At 38.2% G+C, this 15,533-nt stretch overlaps 1 protein-coding gene across 2 annotated transcripts in view; it reads right to left on the bottom strand.

Annotated features, from left to right (window-relative positions):
• Window positions 1–15,018: 15,018 nt before the first annotated feature.
• Window positions 15,019–15,533, bottom strand: part of ADAD1 (adenosine deaminase domain containing 1) — an 83,906-nt gene continuing 83,391 nt past the window's right edge. For both annotated transcript variants that reach the window (XM_039241599.1, XM_039241598.1), the window contains exon 13: window positions 15,019–15,359. In XM_039241599.1, coding sequence (XP_039097530.1) covers window positions 15,259–15,359 — 101 coding nt within the window. In that variant the 3' untranslated portion in view covers window positions 15,019–15,258. The remainder of the gene's footprint in view (window positions 15,360–15,533) is intronic.

The following is a 15,533-nucleotide window of genomic DNA, read 5'->3' on the forward strand; positions in this document are numbered from 1 at the left end:
TGGCTGCTAGAAACCAAGCCAGGAGGTGATTGTAGCGGTCCAGGAAAAAGATGATAATGAGTAACTTTGACTGGGGTGACTATAGTAGAGCTGAAGATAAGTTGATAAATTTGAGATATATTATGGAGATGCTAACAAAAGTTTGCTGCTATATCATCTATCAAAAAATATGCATCTATTCATGAATACCAAAGAGAGGTATTTTCATGCAAACCATGGGCACATCAAATAAATAGCTTTTTTGTTGCCTTTTAAAATCCAAAAGAAACCCAACATGTTGCAAAGTTTCTGTTCTCATTGATAGAAGGTGGCTGTTCATATTTCAGACTTGATACATCTGGCACTATGTATTCTGAAAACATGAATGAAAAAGAAGGGTAATCTAAAATAATCACTGAGGCTATGCTCTCTGCTCCCTGGAAATAGAACAGTGTATCCCAGGCTCATTCTGGGTTCACATTATAAAACATTAATTTGATTCAGCCTTAGATTTGTGAATTGATATTCCAGGAAAACAGATTTCTGCTCATTATATGAAAGAATATGAAGGAATTTTCCCATAATTGCCCTTTGAATATATAAGCTTCAGAACTAATTATCTGTCAGACTTCCTGTCTTCTCCACTTTTTACTGAGTGGTCATTTAACTCACCTAGGGATATCAAGAGAATGATTTGCTTTGCTTTTAGGGACTTTAAAATAAAAGCTGAACTATTTGGTGTCAGGAAGGAAATTAGCACAATATCCTAGAAGCTGATAACTTAAAAAAATGCTTGGATAATAAAGATCCTAAGAGGAATGTTAAGACATTTGAATTCTATTGCTAACAGAGATTAACTTTGTTTTTTGGACAAGATTCTTGATTATTCTGAGACTTGGTTTACCTAAATGTTAAACAGTTATAAGTCAATGGTTTTCTCCCTCCCCCTTCTTAGTAGCAAATTAAAATCTGAAAAAATCCCCAAAACTGAAAAGGAAAAGTGAGAGAAAGTACCTAACAGTCAAAAGAGGAAAGAGGGAATTATTGAAGCAACTGGCAACATTAAGCAATCATGACTCAATGAGTAGAGAAAATCAATGAGTCAAAAATGAACACTTTTTTTTTTTTAAACCTGAAAAGGCCTTCTCCGGTCTGGGAGCCTTACTTTTTCACTAATTTCTAATCTGAAAGGCTGTTGGATACATGACACTCCAAGAGTGCAGATATCACCAGGACACTGTGACTCCATCTTCATCTTGCCTATTGACCTATGTCCTAAGGTGCATTCAAAAGAGGGTGAGAGCTTGGTATTTATCCTTGAAAGGTGGCTTTTGGATTGATTTCATGAGTAGCTTTTCTAAGGATCCCAAAGTGGCAGACCTGTTTGTGTTATTGAAGATATCTCTCTCTTCCTGAGTAATTTTCTTAACCTCTCTATACCTCTATGTTTTCATCTGTAAAATAAGAAGGATGGCACCTACCTTATTACAGTTGTTGTAATGTTAAGTGATAAGGAAACTTAAATGAGAAGATTTAAAAAAACTCTTGAAAATGTTTTATATTAGTGACATATTATTGATAAAGTCAGTGACAATAAGTGTTGGCTATTAATAATTTTACATTCTCATCCACAGTCATGTCAACTTCTATGTGAATGTTCCGAGCTCCCAGTTACTAGTCAGCCGTTGTTACCAAACTTCATACTGTCATAGACTCCTGTGGTCTGCCTCCAAAATACTCAGCCCACAGCTGTAACCTTTGTTGACTGATTTCAACCAGTCTACTCCAGCATATTCCCAACAATTCTGCCCAAGCCATGTCCCTTCTTCTCTGTCCTCATTCACACCCCCTCCTCCCACGATCTGCAGAGATGTACAATGACATGCAGAATCCTGTATCTATGGCTTTGTTCATGCTGTTTCCCAAACCTGGAATGCCCTTTCTTGGCACAAACAAATCCTATGTACTTTTCAAGGCCTTTGATTCCATCCCTCTTACAACTTTATCTTCATGACCTGAAACATACCTCTATATCAATTTAGTACTTAATTATAGCATCCTTATTTGTGTTTTCATAATGAAAATCTAATTTTTTCAACCAAACTGGAGACTTACTGAAAGTAAAGAGTATGTCTAATGCTTCTTCCATATCTCCTACAGAGTCTGTCACTAAATCACACACAAACTGGGAACCCGTAAGCACTACTTGACTTTAATAGACTCTCCACTAAAACTAGCTTGGAACCTGCCATGAAGACGGCTACAAGAGTGGTAAACTCCATATTTGTAATTCCCTAAAACCTCTCATAATAACTACCACTTAATGACTTATCCCTGTGTGCCAGACTCCATACAAGGCCAAAGTACAATTAATGCTCTCTGAAACCTATTATCTCCATTGTGCAGATGAGGAAACTAAGAGGGAGGTGAAGTAATTTTCCTCAGGAGATGGAGCTTGAAGGTCATTACCTTCAAACGTAGTTACACAGTCTTTCCTGCATTTAATTACAGACTGTATGTACTCCTTTAATCTATCAGCAATGTAACAAAAACAGTCTGGTCTTGTTTAATGTCTTATGTGGAAATTTTATACTGAAAAGTCACAAACTGTCATTCTATGGCCAAATCTGGCCACCAAGTTTGTTTTATATGACTCATATATTAACATATATATTTTAAAAGCAGACATTTTAAAGCAGATGATTTTATATGAAAACCCAGATTCCTAGCTAAATTTGAATGAATTCAACTTAGATCAAATATTTGATTATGAAAAATACTGAAGTACTAGAAGAAAACATGAATTGGTATTTGTATACTCTTGGGACTATAAAAGGCATTTCTAATATATACATGAAGTCCAAAAGTCATAAACTTTTGACACAAGAATTATAAACATCTATATAGTAGAGAGAGAGAGAAAGAGAGAAGAGGAGGAGAAGAAGGAGAAAGAAAAGGGAGAAGAAAGAGCAGAAGGAGGAGAAGAAAAATTGGTCAATAGACAAATTAGGAAACCAAATTCGCAATATATATATAGCAAAGACTAAAATATCCCTAATATCTAAGAACTTCATCAAAAATAATAAGAAAATTATTAAATTCCCAATAGAAAAATAAGATAGAATTAGGAATTCACAGGAAAAAAAAATACTAGTTGCCAAATAAACAAAAGATGCTTAGTAACTTAACAGTTAAATAAAAAATAATAAGATACGATTCACTCATCACACTGGCAAATGTTAAAAAAATTAATAATATCCAGTATTGACAAAAATATGAGGGGAATAGGCACTTTTGTACACTGATGGGTTAGAAATAGAAAACGTAGGGTATTTTACAGCACCCCTTCTTAATAAAGACCCTAGAGAAAGTTGGGATAGAAGGAACCTAATTAAACATCATCAAAGCCATTTATGACAAGCCTTCAGCTAACATCATCCTCAACGGGGAAAAACTGAGAGCTTTCCCCCTGAGATCAGGAACACGACAGGGATGTCCACTCTCAACACTGATGTTTAACATAGTGCTGGAAATCCTAGCATCAGCCATCAGACAACAAAAGGAAATCAAAGGCATCAGAATTGGCAAAGAGGAAGTCAAACTTTCACTTTTCACAGGCGACATGATACTCTACATAGAAAACCCGACAGACTCCACCAGAAGCCTACTGGAATTGATCCAAGAATTCAGCCAAGTTGCAGGGTACAAAATCAACGTACAGAAATCGGTTGCATTTTTATACACCAACAATGAAGCAACAGAAAGAGAAATCAAGAAACTGATCCCATTCACAAATGCACAAAAAACCATAAAGTACCTAGGAATAAACCTAACCAAGGATACAAGAGATCTGTATGATGAAAACTATAGAAAACTTATGAAGGAAATTGAAGAAGACACAAAGAAATGGAAAAACATTCCATGCTCATGAATAGGAAGAATAAATACAGTTAAAATGTCATTACTACCCGAAGCAATCTACACATTCAATGCAATTCCAATCAAAATTGCACCAGCATACTTCTCAAAACTAGAACAAACTATCCTAAAATTTGTATGGAACCACAAAAGACCCCGAATAGCCAAAGTAATACTGAAAAATAAAACCAAAATGGGAGGTATCACCATCCCAGACTTTAGCCTCTACTACAAAGCTGTCATCATCAAGACAATATGGTATTGGCACAAAAACAGACACATAGACCAATGGAACAGAATTGAGAACTCAGAGCTGGACCCAAAGGTATACAGCCAACTAATCTTTGACAAAGCAGGAAAGAATATCCAATGGAAAAAAGACAGCCTCTTTAACAGATGGCATTGGGAGAACTGGACAGCAACATGCAGAAGAATGAAACTGGATCAATTTCTCACACCATACACAAAAATAAACTCAAAATGGATAAAGGATCTTAATGTGAGACAGGAAACCATCAAAACCCTAGAGAAGAAACCAGGAAACAACCTCCTTGACCTCCACCGCAGCAACCTCTTACTTGACACATCCCTCAAAACAAGGGAATCAAGAGCAAAAATAAACGATTGGGACCTCATCAAGATTAAAAGCTTCTGCACAGCAAAGGAAACAACCCACAAAATTAATAGGCAACTAACGGAACGGGAAAAGATAGTTGCAAATGACATATCAGATAAAGGGTTAATATCCAAAATCTATAAGGAACTCATCAAGCTACACACCCGAAAAACAAACAACCCAGTGAAGAAATGGGCAGAAGATATGAACAGACACTTCTCCAAAGAGGACATCCAGATGGCCAACAGACACATGAAACAATGCTCAGCATCCTTCCTCATGAGGGAAATACAAATCAAAACCACACTGAGATACCACTTCATGCCAGCCAGAGTGGCTAAAATGAGCAAATCAGAGAATGCGAGATGCTGGCAAGGATGTGGAGAAACGGGCACCCTCCTACACTGTTGGTGGGAATGTAAACGGGTACAGCCCCTCTGGAAAACAGTGTGGAGGTTCCTCAAAAAATTGACAATAGAACTCCCCTATGACCCAGCAATAGCACTGCTAGGAATTTACCCAAGGGATACAGAAATGTTGATGCATAGGAGCACATGTACCGCAATGTTCATAGCAGCACTCTTAACAATAGCCAAAACATGGAAAGAGCCTAAGTGTCCATCAATGGACGAATGGATCAAGAAGATGTGGTTTATCTATACAATGGAATACTACATGACAATGAGTAACAATGAAATCTGGCCTTGTGTAGCAACATGGATAGACCTTGAGGGTGTTATGCTGAGCGAAATAAGTCAGGCAGAGAAGGACAAATATCATATATTTGCACACATAGGAGGATTAGGAGGAACTTAACTGAGGACGATGGGGGAGAAGAAGGGGGGAAATGGTGGGGGAAAGGGGGAGAGGCAAACCATGAGAGACTCTTGAATGCTGACAAAAACTGAGGACTGATGGATGTGGGGGGGAGGGGGGATGGGCACGGAGGGGGGCACTTATGGGGATGAGCACTGTTATATAGAAACCAACTTGACAATAAACTATTTGTAAAAAAAAAAATTAAAAAAGTAAAAAGAAAGAAAAAAAGAAAACATAGGGTATTTGACAATAGCCCTTAAAAATTTAAATAAGCCTTTCCTTTGACTTGCACAGTTGCACTTCTAGAGATTTATTTTATACACATTGAAAAATGTTTACATAAAAATATTTATTGTAAAGTATTTGTTATAATGAAAAATTTTAAACAAATTTAAATGTCCAAATCAATAGAAATATTAGATAAATAAATTATGGTAGACCCATACAATGTAAAACCACGAACTCCCAGGAAAAAATAAAGACATTTTAAAAATTATGTAACATATTATTAAATGAAAAGTATATGTGTACATAACTGTCTTATTAAAATTTTTTTTAATGTTTATTTTTTAGAGACAGAGTGTGAGTGGGGGAGGGGCAGAGAGAGAGGAAGACTGAATCTAAAGCAAGCTCTAGACTGTCATCAAAGAGCCCGACGTGGGGCTCGAACTCAAGAACTGTAAGATCATCACCTGAGCCGAAGTTGATACTTAACCAAATGAGCCACCCAGGCACCCCTATAATGATCTTAGTTTAAAAGAATTATATATTTATATGTAGGAGAAATCCAGGAAAGTATACACAAACCATTAACAGCAGTCTTCTCTGGTAGGATTTTCTAAATTTGTGTTCAAATTTTAACTAGAATGTATTTCTTCTGTAAACTTTGTTCACTTAGTGGGGAGAAAAGCTATAAAGATATTTTATGGTTCCTTTGGTATCTGCTTTCTCCTTATTTCTCTCTAGGGAAACATTCTAGGAAGGTAGTATCTTGGGCTATCTGAAGAAGAGATTTTTTAGTTTTCTCTAAGTCCCTCTCCACCCAAGGATCCCATGCACTTTAACACATTTGCAATCAAGCAAGCAAGTGGGAAGAGGCCTTCTCCAGTCCTATATGCTCAATCTTTACTTAGGTGTAAAGGTCTTTACTTAGTAGCGTGTTCTTCAGAGACAAGGACAGTGTATGTGTGCAGCCTCGGGCAAACTGCTTAATGGTTCTTAACTTCAGTTTCCTTCTCCAAAAACCAGTCACAATAAGATCCAATTATTAGCATGGCTGTAAGGATTGAATGAAAGTATAAATGCCTGGCGTATGGTAATTACTTGCTAAGTAGTTATCATCACTATTGTTATCAACTGTGCCTGGTAGGTTAGGACTGTACGTTTTACTTAGTTTAGTTTTAGATATAAATGGGTCCCTAATAAATATTTCTTGATAGTAATGGCCCCATGGTTCCAAATGATTTCTGTTCATGTCAGTTTGAATAAATAGTGAGTCTTGTTATATTTGTCAATTTGGACTCTGCTTTTATAAGCTGGCCCTAAGAAATGTTGACCTTGTTCATTCAATCTAAGATTTACATAAAATTCTAGAATTGTCCAGGACTAACTAGTAGTGCCCTGGGAATGAAGGGATAAAATATAGAAATGCAGAGGTGAATTTCTCTTCAGGCAGGGCAGGGAAGGGGCTAGAGAGGAAGAGACTGTTTGCATAAACCCCAACCCAATCTTCCTTTCAGTTTGCTCATCTTGATTTTGCTAAAGATAAAAACTAGACCTGTCTTTACTTACTACCCCTCCCTCCTCAAATTAAAACACAATCTTTTCAGGTTTGAAATCTTAGAAAGTTTTTGTAATTTGATCACTCTTGTCAACGAACCTCAAAGAAAGATACAAGCAGTCCTAACAAGCCTCTAAGAATTTGATTTTAAAAATCTGTTCATGATTGTGTGCATGAGACATACCATCATGCATGACTAAAAAGATACGTTACAGTGAAAAAAGATTGTTTTTGAGTATGGTCAGGGGATTCCTGATACGATCAAACCTTGGGTTTGTGATTTAAGAAGGAATTTCATTTCCTCCACGGTGAATTTTCTTACCTTTGTTGATTGCTTTTAATCTTAATGCCATTGAAAATTGTGCTTTTTAAAAAAAATAAAATTCTGAATGTGGAAAAACAAATTGCTTGCTCATTCTCATCTTCAGTGATGGAAGGTATGACTGCAGTCGTTGTGGTGCACACACCTCCCTTACTTTCAGTTTTTCCCTTGTTAAGATATGGAAAGTAAGAAAGATGGTAATTTGAATAAAGGTGGGAAGACCAAGACTCGGGCAAATTTCTCCATTGCTTTGCTTATATTACTGAGTTGATGTGAATAAAAACTCCAGATTTTTAAGGTAAAATTAATGCCAGGATTTCAGCATTTCTTTCCATTATATCAACTCTAATCAACCTCCATCTTTCCCTCTTCAGAAGGGGAAATACATACCAATGTTTGATACAATGCTTTGTTACTTGTTAAAAATTTCCATTTTTTTCAAGGGTTTAACTTTTATAAAACTCCTCATCATCATGATCCTGTCAAAAACTGAGAGCTATGAATGCACTATGAGTAAATACTCCAAGGCTAAAATCCACCTTTGATTTGAAGGAAATGTTCTTTATATGCATCTCAAAATTATTACACAAAAAATAATGTTTGTTCCTTAATTCATAATGCACAGTGGGACCCTGTAGCTTAATCCTGCCATTCATAGGTGAAGCATCAGAGTGTGAAAAGGCTGAAAAAGACTAGGCTTCAGCAGAGACACACACAGTGTGGGCCACTGGCCTTTTCCCAGGGCACCTACTTCTCCTTCTCCACTAACAAGGAGGCAGCTTGGGAGCAGAAGCTGAGGACAGGAGAAAGATAGGTATTTACTAAACGCCTGGCTGGAAAGAGAGTATATCTCTGTCAGCCTAAAAACCTGGCCCAGAACAGAGAATCAGTCTGGGAGGGCTGGGCACACAGGGAGGGCTGAGGTCTGGAGATGGATTCAAATCACAGAGCCAGGAATCACAGGGCAAGAACTGGCAAGTAGAGCCAGCCAAAGAGGAGACAATCTGGATTATTTCCAAGGACCTGTGTGGATGGCTCCAGCTTATTAAAGAGACCAGGGTAGGTCAAACAACCATATTAACTTATAATTTTAAAACCTTGAATTATTTAATATTTTAGAAATTAAAGTTAAAAGTATACACCTGCAATCTCACTTGAGCCCTGACTTACAGTGGACAATAATTTTAAATCTAACCAAAAAATTTAAAAAAAAACTTTTTAAAAAATGTTTATTTATGTTTTGAGAGAAGAGACAGAGAAGAGAGTGAGACACAGAAACCAAAACAGGCTCCAGGCTCTAAGCTGTCAGGGTAGAGCCCAATGCTGGGCTTGAACTCACGAACTGTGAGATCACGACCTGAGCTGAAGTCAGATGCTTAACCAACTGAGCCACCAAAGCACCCCAAAACCAAAAAAAGAAAAAAATTAAAATGAGTGAGTTAGTAAAACTAACAAAAAGTAGGTAAGCCTTTTCTGTTTGTATACCCCATTTGGCTTTATCAGTTTAGAGGCACAACAGCAATCATAATGCTCTAATTTTAGCCACTAATTATTTTAGCCTCACCTGCAAGTTACCAACAAGTCTAATATCTGAGTCTTGAGTCCTTCCCACTTCCTCAACCTCCAACCCACGTGAATTACCATGAGAGCCAGGTGCCTACTCAGTTCAGAAAGGTCCGTCTTGACTTTTAAGCACCAGGTAGAAAAAACTCCTGCTTTAGTTGCTGCTGTGGGTCCCACATAGGCCAATGGACACTTCCACCTGGTGAATTGATGTTCTTGCTGTCCTAGAGCATGCCCAGGCTAAAGTGCTGCCACACTGAGCTCTAACAAGAGAGCCAGCCAGTCCACATGGCCACAGTCTTTGTTCTAAAGGCTGAGTTCTAGGCCAGAGGGGCTCCCTGGGGAGGCCTTCCAGACTCAGCTATGGGGTATAGATCTCCCTGCCCCAAGAACTCTTCAGACCAGGTTCTGCATCTCATATGGTATGCTTTCCTTTGGAAGCTGTTCTCCTTTCAAACTGTAGGAAATCTCAATTAGAACGATCCCAATTCATCAGAAAGGTTATAATTAACTGAGCTTAAAACATTTTTTTAATGTTTATTTATTTTTGAGAGAGAGATAGAGCATGAGCAGGGGAGGAACAGAGAGAGAGAGAGAGAGAGAGAGAGGGAGGGAGAGAGGCAGACAAACTCCAAAACAGGCTCCAGGCTCTGAGCTATCAGCACAGAGCCCAACGAGGGGCTAGAACTCATGAGCCATGAGATCATAACCTGAGCTGAATATCATGACCAGATGCTTAACTGAGCCACACAACCACCCCTAATTAACTGAGCTTTAAAATGGGTTCCACCCCTTTTTTCTCCTAGAAGGTTGCTTGGCATCTATGCAAATCTGTCTGCCTCTTTTCCAGCAACCAGTCACGTACATCAAGGGGTTTTGAGAGAGGTCTTATGATCAGGCCATACTGAGATTCTGTTCCACCCTTCTCCTGGGGCAATGGGTATCTGTGTGCTTTTTGTCTACATAACTATGTGGTATCACTCAACTCAAATGAAAAAGAAGATCTGGAGTGCTTGCTTATAAGTCTTGGCAACTTCAAGTACTGGCTGAAGTTCTTACATTTCTGTCTCACAGCACTTTGTTATATTTGGAACCCCAAATCTAAATTCATGGAAAATACAGTGGGTTGGATAGCTTACGCCACATTCATCACAGAATACAGGGATTTCTGGGCATATCTAGAAGGCCAGCAGGGTGGCCCACAATGGGTTTATTTGCTCAAAGGACTGAAGAACCTTTCGGGAAAGAAAAAAAAAATTATTCAAACACCAGTATCCACTTCTCAAGTTTGGTTCAAGAACAAAGGATCAAGGTGGGCAGTGGGGAAGGGAAAAAGTCAAGGGATGGAGTAGACCTGGTCACTAGTGATTGTCACTCAGACTGTCTTTCAGTTCAACTCCCATGGGCTTTAATTCAGGTATCCCGAGGTTACAGCAGGGGCTACAATAAAGAATGAAAAACTAAGAATTGTTTCACTAGCCTTTACAGACCTTAAAGAAACCCAAGTCCGTGCTTTTCAGAGGAAAATCTGGAGAAGAGAGTTTTGTCAAAAGTAATACAATATTGGCAGCTTCAGGATATCACCGTGGTGATATAAAGAAAAGAGCAGGTATGGTAAGTGCTAGGGGGGAGCAGAGTGAGTTAGCAATCACTAGTGACCTTCCACTAGCCTTTTCATTATCAGCTGGGAGGACGGTTCGGTTCGTGCTGAAGGCCTGTTTCCTAGGCTACAGATGGAGGACTTGTTCCTTATTTGTGCCTAGGGGAAAGTCCCTGGACCACTGGCAGAGAGTGCCACGTGCGCACGCACGTCGACCTTCCCTGCTCTTCACTGTGAAGTCCGCCAGAATCAGCTGGGAGGGATATTATCTACAAAGGAGGTAGAGCAAAGCAAGAAAAATACGGTTTTGTGACTGTTACTGTGCCTCTGCCTGTACACCAGAGCTGGGGCTGGTGACACAAAGCCTTAAATATAATTGAAGCTTCAATGTTTGTTGCATGGAACCCCACCAGGTTTTCTGCATTCCACTGGTTTTCTATAGACAAAAATGTTCCAAAAACTACCTGACAGGAACCTTTATTAATGGTAGCAGCTGCCTGGGGGCTGCAGAGAGAAGAAATAAATTTGAAAAATGGGTCTATATTGCTGGGGAATCAACAATGATGAATGATGAAGATTGCTTTGCCTTGTCAGTCATAAGACTATTCATGCCTGAAGCTCAAAGTTCTAACAGGTGTTCTCTGCCCTGAAATGTTTTACTATTAGAAATGTCAAACTTTAGGAATATTTGTTTGCAAATTTCTTTTGAAAAGAACTTGTACATCAAATTCTGACATTACACGATTTCACTGCTTACAACTTAAACCAAAGGTAATTGTCTCTCTGTGTTGATTAAGACCAATATTTTATTTTCCTTTTTCATGAGCTGTTTTGACTTTTTTTGCCTTTTAATTGAATTAACTTTCAGAAGATTCTTTGGTTTCTCTTTATCTTGTTTCTCTTTTATCTTTCTTTCATAAGAGGCGAAGAGAAACAAACAGGAGAATATCAAATATGAGGATAATCCATGCTTAGTGAAGGGAAAGCTGAGACTTTTTCTCCCACCGAGAGAACAGTGTTTATTGTTATTATAAAAGTAATACCGCTTCTGTCAAAACTTCAAAAAATATGGAAAGACACAAAGGAAAAGTTATTTTGAAACTACACTATTCAGAAGATAATCAGTATTAATGTTCTAGTACAGAATTTACATGTTGTCTCTCCATGTACATATGTACAGACAGACAGAAAAATAGGAAAGGGAGAGACAGAGCATGTGTGCAAGAGCCTTTCTAGATCCTTCGAGAAAAGCCTAGTACTACCCTTTGAAACAGTGCCTTAATGTTGTCACCTAGGGAAGACAGATAAGCAAACCTATGTTTCAAAATTACCCATAACATAGCAGCTCCACAGATCAAATTAACCACACAGGACAGCCCTAAAGATCACTCAGGAAAATTGCTAGAACCACACTGTTATCTTGTTTCCAGAGCGATTCAGACCATCTATGAGGAAACTCATAAACTATAAAGCATTGTCTTTGACGTACATAATCATCTGATAGAGGCCACAACTCTTGAGTGGCTCAAAATACCACAAAAGTGGGTGGGGAGTGCTTCCACTCAGGGAGAGTCCTTTAACCTCATTTCCTTGTATCTGATACTGCAGAAAGTCCGAGTAGTTTTAGTTTACCTTTATAATTGGAGAAGACGTTTCAGAAAGACTCTGGTCCACACCCAGGATAAACTAAGTTACTTTCCTTTTTCTCTCTCTTTCTCTCTTTCTTTTCTTTCCTCTTTCCTTCCTTCTTTCCTTTTCTTTCTTTCTTTCTTTCTTTCTTTCTTTCTTTCTTTCTTTCTTTCTTTCTTTCTTTCTTTCTCTTTCTTTCTTTTCTTTTCCTCTTTCCTTCCTTCCTTCCTTCCTTCCTTCCTTTTCTTCCTTTCCTTCCTTCCTTCCTTCCTTCCTTCCTTCCTTCCTTCCTTCCTTCCTTCCTTCCTTCCTTCCTCTCTCTCTCTTTCTTTCTTCTTTTCTTCTTTCCCAAGTTTTTATTTAAATTCTATTTAGTTAACACACATGGTAAAATTGGTTTCTGGTGTAGAATTTAGTGATTCATCACATATAAAAAACCCAGTGTTCATCACAAGTGCCTTCCTTAATACCCATCACATTTAGCCCATCCTCCGCACACCTTCCCTCTATCAACCCTGTTTGTTCTCTATAGTCCCTTATGGTTTGCTTCCCTCACTGTCTTTTTTTTCCCTTCACCTATGTTCACCTCTTTTGTTTCCAAATTCCATATATGAGTGAAATCATATAGTATTTGTCTTTCTCTGACTGATTTATTTCACTTAGCCTAATATACTCTAGCTCCATCCACATAGTTGCAAATGGCAAGATTTCATTCTTTCTGATAGTTTAGCATCACTGTTGATACAACATTCCATTGTATATATATGTCACATCTTCTTTATCCATTCATCAGTCGTTGGACATTTGGGCTCTTTCCATAGTTTGGCTATTGTTGATAATGCTGCTATAAACATTGGGTGCATGTGCCCCTTAGAATCTATATTTTTGTATCCTTGGGGTAAATGCCTAGCAATGTAATTGCTGGATCCTAGGGTAGTTCTATTTTTAATTTTTGAGGGGACCTCAATAATGTTCTCCAGAGTGGCTGCACCCAGTTTGCATTCCCACCAACAGTGTAAAAGTATTCCCCTTAACCTGCATCCTCACCAGTCTCTTGTTTCCTGGGTTGTTAATTTTTGCTATTCTGATAAGTGCTTTCCATCAAAGCAAGAATTTTAAAACAACATAAACTGATATAAAACAAAAATTTTTATTAACAGGGGAAGAGGACTGATGTTGGTATAATCCCTCAGAAGGTTTTCAGTATAAGGAGTGGTTCCCTCTCAGTGGGAGACTGGAAAAAGTTGGACTTTGGAGTCACATAGTTCTGAGTCAAATGCCACTCACTTAGGGCTGCATATCACATGCAATATTTAGGACATATTTACACTAAAGAATAATTTATTGTTTATCTGAAATGCAATTGTTACTGTGCATCGTGTATTTTTATTTGCTATATCTGGCAACCCTATACTCACTCCATGTATGACCACATACAAGGTACTTTATTTGTCATAATCTCCAGCTCTCTCTATATAAGGTGTGAGATAACAATAACTAATTCTTAGGTGACTGAGGTGCACCTAGAATTCATTCATTAGATATTTACTGAGTGTCTACTATGACGAGGGCTCTGGCCTAGGCCAGGAAAATAGAGCCTGTCCTCCTAAAGATTACACTAAACAGTTAACTGCACAATTGGTGACTTACCTTAAACTGTGATTAGCACAACAGAAAAGTATCAGATGTTATGAAATGGAGACCTATCCCTATAACTGGTCACAGCAGCTTTCTTGAAGAAATGACACTTGAACTTGGATGCATATATTCATAGGTGTGTACTTGGAGTACTTGAAACTCAAAATGTCTTTTTCTCTCAAACCTGTGTTTTGTCCTAAGTTCTTAAACTTCAGTTAAAGGGACAGCATTCATAGGTTGCCCATTACATAAAACTGAGAGTCATTCTTAACTCATTCCTGACACTCACTTTCTATATCAATTCAATTATCAGTTTTTCTTCCAAACATTCCTCAAATCTGTACCCTATTCTCCATCTGTACTACCACTTCCCTTACTGTCTCTTGCATGGCTATTTTGATAGCTTCCTAACCAGTTAATGTACTGCTAGTTCTGCTACCTTAAAAGTTTTATTTTACACTTGAACTAGAAAATTCTATTATATTTTTCTACCTAAAACATTTTAGTGACATCCTTTTACGAAAAGTCCACAATTTCCTCTGCTTTCCCCTTTATAGCATCTTTAAGAGTCATTTTTGAGCAGTCAATAACCTATTCAGGGAACCAGGGATGTGTTTTAAAGCCAAAGAAACTACATACCTTCCCCAAAATTGACAGCACTGAGAGACTATTAGGACATCAACAGCTACTGAAGGATCTAAAAAAGCACAGGGCTGCTTCTGAGTATAGCTAATAATAATATGCCCAGCAAAAAAACCAAAAACAAACAAAAAACCTCAAACAAATGAAACACAAACAAAAAGCCCTTATAGAAATTCCTTCCTTCCAAACAGTCAGTGCCTATTTTATTGTAAGCCTTTTTGCCAAAACCTGAAGTGTTTGGAAAAGAGGAGGGCAGGGAGTCCTGGATACATAAAAAATGCTGTCACCACTTATCTTCTTTGGATCTGAACACTTCCTACTACCTAATCTTCATTGCCTTGGAAGCCACATCTGTTCATGAGTTGTGTTTCGGTTTCTGGTGTTGACTTTCTACATGTATACCATTTATATATACATGAATGCCCAGTTTCCATCAAAAAATGAAAACATGTATCATATTCCTTCAAGCACCAATTGTGAAAAACCATTAGCCAGTTCTCTAGACTCAGAAATCTAGAATAATTTTTTTTTTATTTCTCTTTGCCTTAGAACAGAACCACTAGTGTGGGAGGGGAGAGTTCCGTGACAGGATTTAAGAAGCAGGCTCAGAAGGGAAGTTCATATGGAGGAGAGTGATGCTCTGTTCTAACAGAGAAGAGAGTAGGAACTGGAGGCAACAGAAGACAATTACCTCCTACTTGCTGCCTTGGTTCCAAGTAGGTCTGGGATTCCAAGGCGTCATCAGGAGGGCTTCAATCTTTTCTTTGTTCAGAGTAGGACGAGTCTGAGAATGGTGGAGGTGGGGGAAGTAGATCCTCTAGTCTTGCCCTATTCTGCATCCAGCTCCTAGATGCTGTGGGAACAAAGCAGGACTTAATGAAGGCCAAAATGAAGTCCCTTTTACTATAATCCTTTCTCTCTCTACTGTAGCCTCTTTACACCCTTTGTCCAGTGAGTTATAAGAGATGAAGAGGGAAGATAAGAGAGTTCAAGCAAAGAAGAAGACAAGTCTTGAGGCTTAGGCAAG

This window comes from Hyaena hyaena, unplaced genomic scaffold (genome assembly GCF_003009895.1).
Source record: "Hyaena hyaena isolate Hyena2069 unplaced genomic scaffold, ASM300989v1 scaffold_198, whole genome shotgun sequence".
In the NCBI taxonomy this organism is placed as follows: Eukaryota; Metazoa; Chordata; class Mammalia; order Carnivora; family Hyaenidae; genus Hyaena; species Hyaena hyaena.